General features: G+C 45.9%; 1 protein-coding gene across 5 annotated transcripts in view; it reads right to left on the bottom strand.

The window, feature by feature from the left end:
- Nucleotides 1-17933, bottom strand: part of LOC119953175 (very low-density lipoprotein receptor-like) — a 91545-nt gene that overhangs the window by 4430 nt on the left and 69182 nt on the right. For 2 of the 5 annotated variants that reach the window (XM_038777132.1, XM_038777136.1), the window contains exons 8-12: nt 16889-17028; nt 15357-15498; nt 10427-10561; nt 5743-6066; nt 2827-2980 (exon numbers count right to left, since the gene is read on the bottom strand). In XM_038777132.1, coding sequence (XP_038633060.1) covers nt 2827-2980; nt 5743-6066; nt 10427-10561; nt 15357-15498; nt 16889-17028 — 895 coding nt within the window. The remainder of the gene's footprint in view (nt 1-2826; nt 2981-5742; nt 6067-10426; nt 10562-15356; nt 15499-16888; nt 17029-17933) is intronic. The other 3 variants (XM_038777133.1, XM_038777134.1, XM_038777135.1) reach the window with 3 other exon arrangements.

Genomic DNA, 17933 nt, shown 5'->3' with positions numbered 1-17933 from the left:
CTTTTGCAAAATTCCCGGCTACAATTTCCACAGCAAATAATGTTGAGGTTTTCACCAATCGAAATAGATTACTTCACCATTTCCGTTGTCACAATGAACCCTCGCAATGTTTACTGAATCTGGCACAATGATTTAGTTCAAGTCAGAACGAGAAACCCTTTGGAACCACTTCATTTTTAAAATGTGAGGAAAACAAGATTTGCACTTCTGAAATGGGCTCGACATGGAGAAGTTGATAATCTTTGCTTGCACACAACGTTACTGGGCAGCACGGTAGCATAGTGGTTAGCACAGTTGCTTCACAGCTCCAGGGTCCCAGGTTCGATTCTCGGCTTGGGTCACTGTCTGTGCGGAGTCTGCACGTTCTCCCCGTGTCTGCGGGGATTGACCATGCTAAACTGCCCTTAGTGTCCAAAGAGGTTAAGTGGGGGTTAGTGGGTTATGGGGATAGGGTAGATATGTGGGCTCGAGTAGGGTGCTCTTTGTAAGGGCCGGTGCAGACTCGATGGACTGAATGGCCTCCTTCTGCACTGTAAATTCTATGATGAAAGGCAGGTGGGTTAGCTAATACGACAGGCCACCCAGCCAAGGCCAGGTCCATATTTCAGATGTATCCCTTCATCAGTGGTTCTGTTGGTCACCATTTCAGATTTTCGGCATTCACTTTTAAAAAAATCTTTTGTAAAGAAGCATTTAAAATTAATGGTTCAGTCTCAATGTCACAGAAAGGGCACAGGCTCCTCTCCATCCTCATCTCCAAAACACTTTTCAGAAGCATGTGAAATCCCATTTAGAACATAGAACATAGTACAGCACAGAACAGGCCCTTCGGCCCTCGATGTTGTGCCAAGCCATGATCACCCCACTCAAACCCACGTATCCACCCTATACCCGTAACCCAACAACCCCCCCCCCCCCTAACCTTACTTTTATTAGGACACTACGGGCAATTTAGCATGGCCAATCCACCTAACCCGCACATCTTTGGACTGTGGGAGGAAACCGGAGCACCCGGAGGAAACCCACGCACACAGGGGGAGGACGTGCAGACTCCACACAGACAGTGACCCAGCCGGGAATCGAACCTGGGACCCTGGAGCTGTGAAGCATTTATGCTAACCACCATGCTGCCCTGCTGCCCAAGGCCTTTATTCTGCCTTTTCCTGGTTGCAAGAAGGAAATGGACATTCCATGTTGGGTGCACCCATAAAGCTCACCGGCCATTAGGTCAATCCCAACACAGCTGCAAATTTGCTAGTCCCCACTATTGTTCCATCACTAAATTCTCAGATCGTTCAATTAACATTTCAAAGTGGGTCGGGGAACAGAATAGCAGTCATTTTACTCAAAAGTAAAACATGTTCTGTGTAAGAGAATGGTTAGGAGACATTTTCCCAGGCCTCACAGGAGCCTATCACTGGCTACTGGATAGTCAGTTTTTTCCCAGGGTGGAAGAGTCAACTACTAGGGAACGTAGGTTTAAGATGTGAGGGCTAAAGTTTTGAGGAGATGTGCGAGGGAAGTTTTCCCCCCCAGAGGGCAGTGGGTGCCTGGAACTCACTGCCGGAGGAGGTGGCGGATGCAGATATGATAATGACGTTTAAGGGCCGTCTTTACAAATACATGAATAGGATGGCAATTGAGGAATACGGACCCCGGAAGTGTAGACGGTTTTAGGTTAGATGGGCAGCATGGTCGGTGCAGGCTTGGAGAGCCAAAGGGCCTGTTCCTGTGCTGTACTTTTCTTTGTTCTTTGTACTTGAAAGTAAGGAAAACATGGAAGAGTTCACCCATTGTGGGTATCACCCTCCCCCAAGTCAGAAGGTGGTAGGTTCATGCCCCATTTCAGAGACTTGAACACAGAATCTATGTTGGCAGCTCAGTGCAGTGCCTGGAGTCCTGTACAGTCGAATGACATGTTGCTATTGGATGAGATGTAAAACAGTGACTTTGTAGGAAAATTGACAGATGCCTTTCTTACATTACAACAGTGATATTTCAAAAGCACTTCAGTGGCTGTAACGCACTTCAGGATGTTCTAAAGATACGAAGGATCCAAGATGTGCAAGTGCTATTTTCTGATAACCCCTGCTTTGGCAAAGTGCATATTGTCTTTGCAGTCACTCCTCAGTAGGGCGGCTGGATTCAGGGAGTCACCATGGGAGTTAAATGTTTTGTTTGGGGCCATATCCCACTACTGGATGCACAGTAGGGAGATGTATGCCCCCTGTTAATTGCCTGGTTACATTCTCAACTGTGTCAGTGTCTGGCACCGAGTCCGGAGGTGGTGATTTTCAGGGTGTCGGAAGATCTGGGAATCCAGGAGGAGAAAGAGGCAGGTGTTCTGGCCTTTGCTTCCCTGGTAGCCCGGGGACGGATACTATTAGCTTGGAGGGACTCAAAGCCCCCGAAGTCGGAGACCTGGCTATCGGACATGGCTAGCTTTCCCTGCCTGGAGAAAATCAAGTTCGGCTTGAGAGGGTCACTGTTAGGGTTCGCCCGGAGGTGGCAGCCGTTCGTCGACTTCTTTGCAGAAAATTAATCATCAGCAGAAGGGGTGGGGTTAGTTTAGCTTAGAGTAGGGGGTTAATAAAGGTGGGACCTGTCAGGGAGAAAGCAGGCTTTTTGCACTATATTTATAGACTCATGTACATTGTTTATTTTGTCGTTGTTGTATAACCAAAAATACCTCAATAAAATGTTTATTAAAAAAAAACTGTGTCAGTGTCTGCCTCTGTCTCGGAATGGATTCATTCTACTGGATAAGTTACTGCAATGGGAAATATAAACGGACTACAATCTTAATACTGTTGAGGCAAAACTTACTGCTGAGAAACGGAATCCATTCTCTGTCCATTGCAGATCATCGAATTCTCTGCATTGAGATGGACAGGAGAATAGCAGCGTGAGATTTTAACATGCCCGAGTATCATTCTCCAATGCACGGCAGCACAACACATTACAATTCCAATCAGGACCACTGTAGGCAGGTGAAGAAAACAAAGAAAATACATCAAAAAAATAGACGTGCACCCCAGGCTTATCCATTCTGAGTGTGCAGAACCAGCAGAAAGGTATGCGGAGAATTTTATTCCCCTTCCATCCCATCCTCCCGTCACATCAAAAGGAAAATTGAAAGACTCTTGCTCCCTTTGCATATCAAAGGCCAAAGAAAAGTATAGCACAGGAACAGGCCCTTTGGCCCTCCAAGCCTGCACCAACCATGCTGTCCGTCTGAACTAAAATCTTCTACACTTCCAGGGTCCGTATCTCTCTATTCCCATTCTATTCATGTATTTGTCAAGATGCCCCTTAAACGTCACTATCGTCCTTGCTTCCACCACCTCCTCCGTATATCGTACATCTCCTTTAAACTTTGCCCCTCGTATTTTAAACCTATGCCGCCTAGTAATTGACTCTTCCACCCTGGGAAAAAGTTTCTGACTATCCACTCTGTCCATGCCCCTCATAATTTTGTAGACCTCTATAAGGTCGCCCCTCAACCTCCGCCATTCCAATGAGAACAAACCAAGTTTCTCCAACCTCTTCTCATAGCTAATGCCCTCCATACCAGGCAACATCTTGGTAAATCTTTTCTCCACCCCCTCCACATCTCTCTGGTACTGTGGCGACCAGAATTGAACACTATATTCCAAGTGTGGCCTAACTAAGGTTCTAAAAAGCTGCAACATGGCTTGCCAATTTTTAAACTCATGCCCTGGCCGATGAAGTCAAGCATGCCGTATGCCTTCTTGACTACCTTCTCCACCTGCTTTGCCACTTTCAGTGGCCAAATCACCTGTGCATCCAGATCCTTTTGCCTATCAATACTCTTAAGGGTTCTGCCATTTACTGTATATTTCCCATATGTATTAGACCTTCCAAAATGCATTACCTCATATTTATCCGGATTAAACTCCATCTGCCATCTCTCCGCCCAGGTCTCCAACCGATCTATATCCTGCCGTATCCTCTGACGGTCCTCATCGCTATCCGCAATTCCACCAACCTTTGGTGTCGTCCGCAAACTTCATAATCAAACCAGTTACATTTCCCTCCAAATCATTTATGTATATTACAAACAGCAAAGGTCCCAGCACTGATCCCTGAGGAACACCCCTAGTCACAGCCCACCATTGAGAAACGCACCCTTCCATTGCTACCCTCTGTCTTCTATGACCGAACCAGCTCTGTATCCATCTTGCCAGCTCACCTCTGATCCAGTGTGACTTCACCTTCTGTACCAGTCTGCCATGAGGGATCTTGTCAAGGGCATTACTGAAGTCCACGTAGACAACATCCACTGCCCTACCTTCATCAATCATCTTTGTCACCTCCTCAAAACACTCGATCAAATAAGTGAGGTACAACCGCCCCTTCACAAAACTACGCTGTTTATTGCTAATGAGTCCTATTTGTTTCCAAATTGGTATCAATCCTGTCCCTGAGAATTCTCTCCAACAAACAAAACCATGTTGTCTCTCGCTAATACGTCCACTTATTTCCAAGTGGGAGTAAGTCCTGTCTCGAAGAATCCTCTCCAATAATTTCCCTGCCACTGACGCAAGACTCACCGGCCTGTAATTACCTGGATAATCCTTGCTATCCTTTTAAACAAAGGAACAACATTGGCTCTTCTCCAATCCTCTGGGACCTCCTGTAACCAGTGAAGATACAAAGATTTCTCTCAAGGCCCCAGCAATTTCCCCCCTTACCTCTCTCAGTATTCTGGGATATATCCCATCAGGCCCTGGGGACTTGTCTACCGTAATGTTTTTCAAACCCCCCCAATACCACCTCCTTTTTGATCTCAACATGACCCAAATTATCTACACACCTTGTTCGGAAAGGTTATGATGTATTGTCATGTTCCACATTTCATCTTCCATGCTTAAAATCAGGTCTACAATTCAAGCCTTAAGTGGACTTAGTTTCCTCAAATTGTAATAAGATAAAAACAAGTGTCTCCAAGTCTGAAAAAACCTACAATTATTGCAGGCAGAAAATGTATTTTCCTGGCCATTGCTTCAGACTGAATCAGACAGTTTAGTAAAGTAACATAAGAAATAGGAGTGTAATTTGGCCCTGCTCCACCATTTAATATGATCGTGGCTGATTTGATTGTGGCCGTAACTCCATTTTCCTGCCTGTCCCCAATAGCCCTCGACTCCCTTGTAGATCAAAGAACTATCTAGCTCAGCTGTGAGTATATTCAATGACCCGGCCTCTAATGTTCTCTGGGGAAGAGAGTTCCAGACTAGTAACCCTCAGGAAACATCGTCATCTTAAATGGGGACCACTTATCTTCATACTGTGCCCCCTAGTTCAAGATTCCCTCACAAAGGAAACATGCTCTCAGCATCCACCCTGTAAAGTTCCCTCAGAATCTTTTCTATCGTATTTGACCCCGCGCCGAGCTTCCGACCCTTACCCCAAACATCCCACATCCACCTTTGTATTATTGTCCATCTCCAGCCCTGCTCTGCTGAAACTCTCATCCATATCTTGGTAATCTACACATTCAATTACTCTTGACTGTGCCCTCCCATTATACCTCGGTGCTTCATCCAAACCTCTGCTCAATGTATCTAAGCCCACACAAAGTTCAACATGCAGAGCAGTAGATCTTGAAATGGGAATAATTTACTCCACTGCACCACAGCTCCCTGAAGTAGGAATTATTGTTTAGATTCTTAAACCTTTATCGTGCTTTTTCAAGACAAGCAACAAAAAGAAACCTGCCGATCAGAGCGATAATCCCCACGGACACAGCATCAAGATGGTCCGGATCTATTTCCTCCTGAGATGAAGTGCCGGAATCACTTCTCTCTTGCGATGAAGTGCCAGAATCTTCTCTCTCCTGCGATGAAGTACTGGAATCGCCTCTCTCCTGTGATGAAGTGCTGGAATCTTCTCTATCCTGCGATGAAGTGCTGGAATCGCCTCTCTCCTGTGATGAAGTACTGGAATCACCTCTCTCCTGCGATGAAGTGCTGGAATCGCCTCTCTCCTGCGATGGAGTGCTGGAATCGCCTCTCTCCTGCGATGGAGTGCTGGAATTCGTTTCTGGAAATAAAATGCCCCAAATCAATTTGTTAATGTAGTGTTCTAATGAAAAGTTGGAAAGGCCTCAAAAGTAGATCAGAAACTGAAACTAGGGTCTTTAATCTAAACAAAGGGAACAACAAATATGAGGGGAAAGCTGGTTATAGATTGGGGAAACTGCATTAAAATGTATGACAGTAGACATGCAATGGATAGCATTAAAAAAATTAATACATGGTTTACAACAAATTTCCATTTCTTTAAGGCACAAAATGGCAGTAAGAAAATGATCTAACCATAGCTAACAAGAGACGTAGAGATCCTATTAGATCAAAGGAAGAAGACGATAAAGTTGTCAAAGAGCAGTGCTAAGCCTCATTGGGGGCACTTTTTAAAATTCAGCAAAGGAATATCAAGAAATTGATAAAGAGAAACTAGAATATGAAAACAAACAGGCAAGGAACATAAAAACTGACTGTAAAAAGGAAAAGATTAGCAAAGACAAATGTGAGTCCACGACAGGGTGAGATAGGAGATTTTATAATGGGGAATAACTGGCAAAAAATATAAACAAATAATGCGTGCCTGTCTTCCCCTCCCTCCACATCTACATGTCACAGTTTACCCTCTAATGATAGTTTCTCTGCTGTTTGGCCTTTCACATCTTTTATTCTCTCCGGGGTCTGCCATTACCACTCTTTCCCTTGGTTTCTAGTGATAATTTACTGAAATTCACTAGACTCTGGGGTGGTCCCGGTGGATTGGAAATTAGCAAACGTGACACCACTGTTTAAAAAAGGAGGTAGGCAGAAAGCAGGAAATTATAGGCCAGTGAGCTTAACTTAATTGGAAAAAGAAAATTAGGTGCTCTTAATTTATATTTTAAAAAAAGAGGTTGTTGGCAGCCATCCCAAGTCTGGACTCGAATCAGTTAATTTTAGGTGGGGATTTCACACAGTGTTGTATCCAAAGATGGATCGATCTAAGCCGTGCTCATTGACCCTTTTGGGAGAGATTGAGGGTGTTGGCAGCGTTTATGAAGGAGATGACGAAGCGGTTCTGTGGCAGTTCTTACATCCAGGGGGTAGAGAGTATTCCTTTTTCTCACCACTGCATAATGTCTGTTCAAGGATTGATTTCTTTATTATGGGGAGGTTGTTGTTGTCCGGGGTGAGGAAAGCTGAATACTTGCCAATCTTTATTTCAGATCACGCTCCACACCTGGTGGATGTGGTCTTGGTGAAGGGGCCCGCACAGAAGTTGAAGGTGGTGGTAAGGAGCAAGATCATCTCGTATAAGGCGCAGGTGGATGGGGAGGTAAGAGAGGAGTGGCAGCAGCTGGCAGACAAAATTTGGAAGCTGATAGGCAGTATGCAGAAAATCCCACTATAGCATGGGAAAATCCCACGCTATAAAGGAAGTGTAGATGCACTGGAAGAGGAGGATAGGGCACGGTTGGAGGAGCTAGTGGGGATTGAGGGGGTTCAGATAGTGACAGGAAAATGCAAACGAGTAAAACACCAGGGCCGGATGGGTTCCCAGTGGAATTTATAAGAAGTTCTCGGACAGGCTGACGCACTGTTGGAGGAGATGTTCGCGGGCGCTTCTGGAGATAATGGGACAGGCACCTATTTAGCTTTTGTTAGAAAAGGATAAGGATCCAGTGCAATGTGTGTCGTATCGGCCAATATCCCTGTTAAATGTGGATGCCTTAGTGTTGGCGCTTAGGCTGGAGGAGTGCCTCCTTCGGGTGGTTGGAAGGGATCAGACGGGGTTTGTAAAGGGTCCGCAGTTATCCTTGAATGTGCAGTGCTTGCTGAATGTGGTGCTCTTCCCATCAGAAGGGATGGGGGGACGGAAGCAGGAGGTGGGGGCAGTGCTGGATGCGGAAAAGGTGTTTGATCGGGTATCAGTGCAGTTATTTGTTTGCGGTGTTGGAAAGGTTTGGGATTGGGCCTAACTTTGTGGCGTGGGTAAAATTGTTATATAAGGAAGCAAAGGCGAGTGTACGTACGAATGAGGTGAGCTCGGGATATTTTCAGCTGCATAGGGGAACAAGGCAGGGGTGTCCCATGTTCCCCCTTTTGTTTGCACTAGCGATAGAGCCCTTGGCATTTGCACTGAGGAGCTCAGATAAGTGGGGTGGAGTATAGGGTGTCCCTGTATGTCAATGACCTGTGGTTGTATTTATCCAACCCGGTTCCCACGGTGGGGAAATAATGGGGCTGCTAAGTGATTTGGGGGTTTTTTGGATACAAATTGAATTTGGAGAAGAAAGTGTGCTTTTTGGTCTCCACTCCGGGAGCTGGATTGGTGGTGGTGGTGGTGGTGGTGGTGGTGGTGGTGGTGGTGGTGGTGGGGGGGGGGGGGGGGGGGGGGGCCGTTTTGTGTAGCAACCACTCCAAGTATCTGTGGGCGCAGCTTGCTCGGGATTGATTTTACGAGCTTAAGTGGGCATCGCGGCCTCCCTCTATCATTGGCAGGCCGGGTACAGTTGGTAAAGATGACTGTTTTGCCATGGTTTTTATTTTTATTCCAGTGTTTACCGGTCTTCTTACCAAAAGCGGTTTTTATGGGTGTGGAACCGTTTCTCTGGGCAGGTTAAGATAGTGAAGGTTCGGAAAACAGTGCTTCAGAGAGAGCGGCAGTCAGGGGGTTTGGCTCTGCCGAATCTGATGTATTATTATTGGGCGGCGAATGCCAAGAAGGTGCGGGGCTGTGGTAGGGAGCCTAAGGCAATGTGGGTGAGGATGGAGGCAGGCTCTTGTAGGGGGTCGGGGACTCTGGCCACGGCACCACTCCCGTTAGTCCCAGGGAAACACTTGGGTTTCCCGATGGTTGAGGCCACACCAAAGCTATGGAGGCAATTTCAGCAGCATTTTAAGTCGGGGCGGGTTCTAAGCTAATGCCAATCCGAGAGAATCATTTGTTTGAGCCAGCAAGATTGGATGTTAGATTTCGGAGTTGGGAGGAGAAAGGAGTGGTGGAAATTAAGGACTTATTTTTGGATGGGCAGTTTGCGAGCTTTGAGGAGTTGGTGGAGAAGTTTGGGATTCTGCAGAGGGATTTTGCAAGGAAGGTTTTCCCGACGTTTCCAGCGGCACTGCCCCCTCATTGTTGGAGGGGGTGTTGTCGGTGATGGGGTTGGAAGGGGAGTCATTTGGTGATTTATGGGAGGAAGATACGGGATGGTTGGAGGGGGTTAAGGCCAAATGGGAGGAGGAGCTGGGGGTGGCGCTGGAGGAGGCATTGCGGAGGGTGAATGCCTCAACCTCATGTGCAGGACTAGGGTTAATACAGTTAAAGGTGGTGCACAGGGCGCACCTGACATGGTCCAGGATGAGCTGGTTGGTTGAAGGTGTGGCGGACACATGCGAGCGGTGGGGGGGGGGGTCCGGTCAACCATCCAGCCAACCATGTCTACATGTTGTAGTCCTGGCCGAAGTTGGGGGTTCTTTGTTCAGCACGTTATTGGCGATCTTGCTCTTGGATCCCAGTGCCCTGGGGACCATGTTTGGGGTGTTGGACCTGCCAGAGCTGCAGACGGGGGTGGATGTTTTAGCTTTAGCCTCGCTGATTGCTCATAGGCGGGTCCTGTTGGGCTGGAGGTAAGCTTCTCCCCCCTGTGCCTCAGTGTCGCTGGGGGACCGGATGGAGTTTCGGTATCTTGCGACGGTTAAGTTTACCTTGAGGGAGGGCAGCATAGTGGTTAGCATTGCTGCCTCACAGCGCTGAGGTCCCAGGTTCGATCCCGGCTCTGGGTCACTGTCCGTTTGCACATTTTCCCCGTGTTTGCGTGAGTTTCGTCCCCCACAACCCAAAGATGTGCAGGTTAGGTGGATTGGCCATGCTAAAGTGCCCCTTAATTGGAAAAAATTAATTGGGTATTCTAAATTTATTTTAAAGAAAGGTGGGGCCTTTATGAATAATCTCAGCCATTACGGGAATTGAACTCACACTGTTGGCCTTGCTCCGCATCACAAACCAGCTGTTTAGCCAACTGAGGTACACTGGCCCCCAGGCTGTGAAGTACAGGTTTCCAGGTGACACCAAGATTAGGCTCAAGTCAACAATTTTTAAAAATAAATTTAAGAGTGCCCAATTCTTTTTTCCCCCCCAAGAGGCATCTTAGCGTGGCCAATCCACCTACACTGCACATCTTTGGGTTGTGGGTGTGAGACCCACGCAGACACGGGGAAAATGTGCAAACTCCACATGGACAGTGATCCAGGGCTGGGATCAAACCCAGGTCCTCGGTGCCGTGAGGCAACAGTGCTAACCACTGCACCCTCTCAGGCTCAAGTCAATAATGACTTGTTTCTCAAAATTTTTCTATTTTGTTTAGCTTTTACTTTGATTTAAGAAATGCTGTTTATCTTACCTTTCCCACATGTATGTCCAGTTGAGTCAGGTATCATGCCATCTGGGCACAGACAGGCATAGTTCTGGTCAGTGTAGGGAGCAGGCACACATAGGTATTCACAGGCAGCATGTTCTCTAACACACCAGTTCAGCACTGTTTCAAAATAAATTAAACACAAAAAATGTGAACATTAGGAACGGAGTGATTAACAACTAAAGAGAATCAGCTGGCAGACACAGGGCGACACAATGGTACAGTGGTTAGCACTGCTGCCTCACAACGCCAGGGACCCGGGTTCCACTCCGGCCTTGGTGACTGCCTGTGTGGAGTTTGTACATTCTCCCCGTGTCTGCGTGGGTCTCCTCTGGGTGCTCCGGTTTCCTCCCACAGTCCAAAGATGTGCAGGTTAGGTAGATAGTTATTTGTTCTTTTGTGGTCCAGGGCCAAAGAAAAGTACAGTACAGGAACAGGCCCTTCGGCATTCCAAGCCTGCATGCTGAACTAAAATCTTCTGCACTTCTGGGGTCAGTATCCCTCTATTCCCATTCTATTCATATATTTGTCAAGATGCCGCTTAAACATCACTATCGTCCTTGCTTCCACCACCTCCACCGGCAGCGAGTTCCAGGCACCCACTACCCTCCGTGTAAAAAACTTGCCTCGTACGTCTCCTCTAAACCTTAAAACTCGCACCTTAAACCTATGCCTCCGAGTAATTGACCCCTCTACCCTGGGAAAAGATCTCTGACTATCCACTCTGTCTATGCCCCTCATAATTTTGTAGACCTCTCTCAGGTCGCCCCTCAACCTCTGTCGTTCCAGTGAAAACAAACCGAGTTTATTCAACCTCTCCTCATAGCTAATGCCCTCCACTATACTCAAAATGTGGCCGAACTAAGGTTCTATACAGCTGAAACATGATTTGTGAATTTTTATACTCAAAGCCCCGCCTGTACCAGCCTCCCTGAACAGGCCCCGGAATTTGGCGACTAGGGGCTTTTCACAGTAACTTCATTTGAAGCCTACTTGTGACAATAAGCGATTTTCATTTTCAATGAAGGCAAGCATGCCGTATGCCTTCTTGACTACCTTCTCCATCTGTGTTGCCCCTTTCAGTGACCTGTGGACCTGTACACTTAGATCTCTCTGTCAATACTCTTTCTACCATTCACTGCATGCATTAGACCTTCCAAAATGCATTACCTCACATTTGTCCGGATTAAACTCCATCTGCCATCTCTCCGCCCAAGTCTCCAAACGATCTAAATCCTGCTGTATCCTCTGACAGTCCTCATCGCTATCCGCAATTCCACCAACCTTTGTGTCGTCTGCAAACTTACTAATCAGACCAGTTACATTTTCCTCCAAATCATTTTATATACACTACAAACAGCAACGGTTCCAGCACTGATCCCTGTGGAACACCACTAATCACAGCCCTCCAATCAGAAAAGCACCCTTCCATTGCTACTCTCTGCCTTCTATGACCTAGCCAGTTCTGCATCCATCTTGCCAGCTCACCCCTGATTCTGTGTGACTTCACATTTCGTATCAGTCTGCCATGAGGGATCTTGTCAAAGGCCTTACTGAAGTTCATATAGACTACATCCACTGCCCTACCTGCATCAATCATCTTTGTGACCGCCTCGAAAAAATCTTATCACGTTAGTGAGACACGACCTCCCCTTCACAAAACCGTGCTGCCTCTCGCTAATATGTCCATTTTCTTCCAAATGGGAGTAGATCCTGTCTCGAAGAATTCGCTCCAATAATTTCCCTACCACTGACGTAAGGCTCACCGGCCTGTAGTTCCCTGGGTTATCCTTGCTACCCTTCTTAAACAAAGGAACAACATTGGCTATTCTCCAGTCCTCTGGGACATCACCTGAAGACAGAGAGGATCCAAAGATTTCTGTCAAGGCCTCAGCAATTTCCTCTCTAGCCTCCTTCAGTATTCTGGGGTAGATTCCATCCGGCCCTGGGGACTTATCTACCATAATATTTTCAAGACGCCCAACACCTCGTCTTTTTGGATCTCAATGTGACCCAGGCTATCGATGCACCCTTCTCCAGACTCAACATCCACCAATTCCTTCTCTTTGGTGAATACTGATGCGAAGTATTCATTTAGTACCTCGCCCATTTTCCTCTGGCTTCACACATAGATTTCCTTGCCAACCCTTGGGGGCCAACCCTTTCCCTGGCTACCCTCTTGCTTTTATGTACGTGTGAAAAGCCTTGGAATTTTCCTTAACCTTATTTGCCAATGACTTTTCGTGACCTCTTCTAGCCCTCTTGACTCCTTACTCAAGTTCCTTCCTACTTTCCTTATATTCCACACAGGCTTCGTCTGTTCCCAGCCTTCTAGCCCTGACAAATGCCTCCTTTTTCTTTTTGACGAGGGCTACAATATATCTCGTTATCCCAGGTTCCCCAATTTGCCGTATTTATGCTTCTTCCGCACAGAAACATACCGGTCCTGAATTCCTTTCAACTGACATTTGAAAGCCTCCCACATGTCAGATGTTGATTTACCCTCAAACATCCACCCCCAATCTAGGTTCTTCGGTTCCCGCCTAATATTGTTATAATTAGCCTTCCCCCAATTTAGCACATTCACCCTAGGACCACTCTTATCCTTGTCCACCAGCACTTTAAAACTTACAGGATTGTGGTCACTGTTCCCGAAATGCTCCCCTACTGAAACTTCTACCACCTGGCCGGGCTCATTCCCCAATATCAGGTCCAGTACAGCCCCTTCCCTAGTTGGACTGTCCACATATTTTTTTAAGAAGCCCTCCTGGATGCTCCTTACAAACGCTGCCCCTAGCACTAAGTCAGTCCCAGTCCATACTGGGGAAATTGAAGTCTCCCATCACAACAACCCTGTTGTTTTTACTCGTTTCCAAAATCTGTCTACCTATCTGCTCCGCTATCTCCTGCTGGCTGTTGGGAGGTCTGTAGTAAACCCCCAACATTGTGACTGCACCCTTCTTATTCCTGATCTCTACCCATATAGTCTCACTGCCCTCTGAGGTGTCCTCCCGTAGTATAGCGGTGATATTCTCCCTAACCAGTAGCGCAACTCTTCCACCCCTTTTACATCCCCCTCTATCCCGCCTGAAACATCTAAATCCTGGAACGTTTAGCTGCCAATCCTGTCCTTCCCTCAACCAAGTCTCTGTAATGGCAACATCATAGTTCCAAGTACTAATCCAAGCTCTAGGTTCATCTGCCTTACCCGTAATACTTCTTGCATTAAAACATATGCACTTCAGGCCACCAGACCCGCCGGTTTCAGCAACATCTCCCTGTCTGCTCTTCCTCAGAGCCATACTGTCCCTATTCCCTCGTTCTCCCTCAATGCTGGCCAGTATGGCTCTGAGGATGAGCAGACAGGGAGATGTTGCTGAAAACAACGGGTCTGGTCCACAGAAGCGCCTATCTGTGCCCCTGACTATAGAGTCCCCTATGACTATTGCTCTTCTGCGCTTTGACCCTCCCTGCTGATCAGAGCCAGCTGTGGTGCCACTGCTCTGGCTGCTGCTGCTTTTCCTGATAGGCTATTACACCAACAGTATCCAAAACGGTATACCTGTTCGAGAGGGGGACAACCACAGGGAATTCCTGCACTGACTGCCTGCCCCTTCTGGTGGTCACCCATCTCTCTGCCTGCACCTTGGGTGTGACCACATCTCTATAACTCCTATCTATGATGCTTTCCGCCACCTGCATGCTCCTAAGTGCATCCAATTGCTGCTCCAACCGAACCACACAGTCTGTGAGGCGCTGCCATTGATTTAAACTTGCTGCAGTTGTAGTTGACCGGAACGCTAGAAGCGTCGTCACAGATCTGCCACATCTCACAGTTGGAGAACTGCATCCCGCTGAGTGACATTTAAGTACTAATTAATTAATTTAAAATAAACACTTGAATTATTATTCGATTGAGTTACAATTAACTATATGGCTCTGACACTAAATGATTTTTACAGCAAAATTAAATGCTAAATACCAATCTCTGCCCTCAGGTTTAGTTACTCCACTATCAAGTTAATCATTTAAATTTTTTGTTGCAATTTTTTTTTCAAATTTAACAGATTCCCAAACAGGCAATAAGGTCACAGCTTTACTGTGATGTCACTTACAGTTTACCCCCCCCCCCCCCACACTATTTGAAAACGTTATAAAAATCACTTTTATCAGACACTTAGCTACACACTGCACTTTTAACTGAAAAACAGCAAAATTAGATTTACCGCTTACCTTTCCTGATTACCTCACTGCACCAAATTACCAAGTTCCAAATTCCCACTCTGGATGTGGCTCACTCACTCAGGATGTGCGTCCTTCACCTGCGCAAAGCTTTGCACATCCTGCACAACCCTTGCAACATCAAAGTGGCGGAACTGAGATTACAAACTAAACATACATTTGTGTACTGATACTGTGGTATTGGACAGGCAAGTCGCCTCAAACATAAATCTTTTATATATTTTTAAAAATTTTAAATTTAGAGTACCCAATTCATTTTTCCAATTAAGGGGCAATTTAGTGCGGCCAATCCACCTACCCTACACATCTTTGGGTTGTGGGGGCGAAACCCACGCAAACACGGGGAGAATGTGCAAACTCCAAACGGACAACGACCAATAGCCGGGATCGAACCTGGGACCTCGGCGCCGTGAGACAGCAGTACTAACCACTGCACCACCGTGCTGCCCCAATCTTTTATATTTTTTGAAGAAACAATATACTTGGACTGTATGCTAGGATATGGGCACCACATTGTTAGTTTAAAATCAACTAACACAGTATCTCTTGTCAAAGGTTAGCTTCATTCACTCTTTCAAGGAAAAATGCTAAATGAACTTTGTATGAAATCAGTAACCCACACTTCAGAATCAAAATGCAACAAGCTGTTCTGTTAAAAGAGATCCTCTCATACCAATTGGTTGCATCAGTTTGTGAAACACGACTAAGCCTCGTGGCTCGGTGAGATCTGATGCCAAAACTTTCACATTGGTTCCTGTAAACTTGTTGGCACTGTACACAGCCTTGCCTTCCACATCAGACCAGTAGGCACAGTCCTGTGAGTAAAATGTTTAATCATGTCAGATATACACAGAAGTCAAGCTAAACCAGGAAGACCAGTAAAAATGAATTTAAAGCTGGGTGACTTGGTTAATCTAAACTGAAATTGCACGAGGAAGACCAGCCTGCACATTATTTTGAGAATAATATTAATACTTCCACACTGGGAAAAGTCTGAGAACAATGATTTCAACTTTACCAAAAGGTTGTGGATGCTTTGGAGACGGTGCAGAGGAGGTTCACCAGGGTGTTGCCTGGTATGGAGGGCGCTAGCTAAGAAGAGACGTTGAGTAGATTAGGATTATTTTCATTAGAAAGATGGAGGTTGAGGGGGGACCTCAAATCATGGGAGGTATAAACAGGGTGGATAGCAAGAAGCTATTTCCCAGAGTATGGGACTCAATTACTAGGGATCATGAATTCAAGGTGAGAGGGGAAAAGTTTAAGGGAGATATGCGTGGAAAGTTCTTTACGCAGAGGGTGGTGGGTGCCTGGAACGCATTGCCGGTGGAGGTGATAGAAGGGAGCACGATAGCGCCATTTAAGATGTATCTGGACAGATACATGAATGGGCAGGGAGCAGAGGGATACAGATCCTTAGAAAATAGGTGACAGTTTTAGATAGAGGATCTGGATTGGCGCAGGCTTGGAGGGCCAAAGGGCCTGTTCCTGTGCTGTAATTTTTCTTTGTTCTTTCTTTTCTTTGCACATCCTCAACAGATAAAATGGTGAACATCTACATAATTTTCAGAACGATCCATACAAAACAGGCCACAAAGATTATAACTGGGAATGTTTTCAGAAAATGAAATAATTGGACAATGTTCCAATGAGACAATCCATGAAGCCTGCATTAATTTTCTTTCCCATATCTTTCAACGCTCCTTTCAAACAACTATCTCATTCCTTTTATAATTAGTATTGAGATGTTTTAACTTGGAGAGAATTTACATGGGCCAATTTTGTGGAGCTCCAATGGCACCCAAAATGCAGCCATAATTTGATCAAATAGTAGGACTGGGCCGAAGGGCTGAATGGTCCACTCCTGCTCGGATGTTCTTTTCATCTGTTTGCATCCGTATACACGGCCAATCAGGCCCATTGATGCTCACTCAAAGTACTAAACGGTGTAACCATGAATCCCATCTTCCCAACTGGTAATGTTAGCTCCTGCAGAAGACACAAAACAGGAGTTGTAGCAAAATTCCTCTCCATATCCCTAAGACGGTCAGATAAGCTCCAAGAGACAGTTACCATTGTAACCATGGATGTGCTGCTGAAATGCCCAACGGAAATAGTTCTCTATTAAATGATTCACACAACCCGTTCTATGTTGATAATTAAGTACAAGCCAATGAATCTGGGATTCAGAAAACTGATAATTACCTCAAACACTGCCAGCCCAAATGGATTTGCCAAGTACTTCTGAGAGTGAAAGACGCTACTTTGGCGTTGTCCATTCAGATCAGTGTAAAATAGCTCATGGAGGCCAGAGTCTGCCCAGTAAAGGCGTTTCTTAATATGGTCTGAAAATCAAGATAAAAACTCTTTGCTTTATTGATCCTTACTTAAAGTACTACAAAATATTTCCATTTAATTTTCTTCTCTGCCCCTTAAGGGTTCTGATGCTTGCCAGGTATAATTCCGTTAGCCTGGGTGTTGAATTTCACAGACTATTTGCATCTTGTTCTGCCCTCACTTTCCGATTCATGGCTCCAGTACTTTCTGGATTTTGTTTTACCATTCACATTTCAAACATACAATTTAAACATGTTATAAAACAAAGGTTTAAATTGCCTGTTGGTTGCAGAGAGAGTTGCGGGTTTGAAAGTACAGTTAAAAGTGACTGGGCAAGAGGTAATTTCAGATGCGGACACAGAAGGAAATGGGGACACGACTGGTGAGGGATACAAGGAAGTGATCACCTTGCCTGTGATAGAGACCATGGGACGAGAGAGATTGCACAAAGTGGCAGTTTCGGGAGGGTGGCTATAAATAAGGTTGTTGGGTTTCTATGGAGGTAGCGTTAAGGGAACGCAGGAGTGAAGTGAAATCAGGAGAGAGGGAAGGCATATTGAGATAGAGATGGAATGTGGCCCAGTGTAGAGGCCAAGAAAGGAAAGGAGGGAGAATGTTTTGGTTAGAAACTCAGGGAAGAGGTTGGAATGAAGTAAAGGTGAGAGGAAGAGAGCAAAGTGAGTTGCTTGAAGGACGAAGGGCAGACTAAACTATGATTTGGTGGTAAAGGGCCACATCATTGGAAAATTAACTAAAATTCCAAGCAGCTGCCTTTGCAACACCATTTACAAACAGGTGGAGGTCACTAAATGAGAAGTCCATAATGGAACTATTGTCACGGAAATATGGAGTGGACCATTCAGCCCCTCTGTAAAGTTCTCACAGAGCAGGCTTATGCAAAATGATCATTTCT

This window comes from Scyliorhinus canicula, chromosome 18 (genome assembly GCF_902713615.1).
Source record: "Scyliorhinus canicula chromosome 18, sScyCan1.1, whole genome shotgun sequence".
NCBI lineage: Eukaryota > Metazoa > Chordata > Chondrichthyes > Carcharhiniformes > Scyliorhinidae > Scyliorhinus > Scyliorhinus canicula.
Note: the sequence above shows the minus strand (reverse complement) of the source record. Positions and strands in the feature narration are given on the sequence as shown.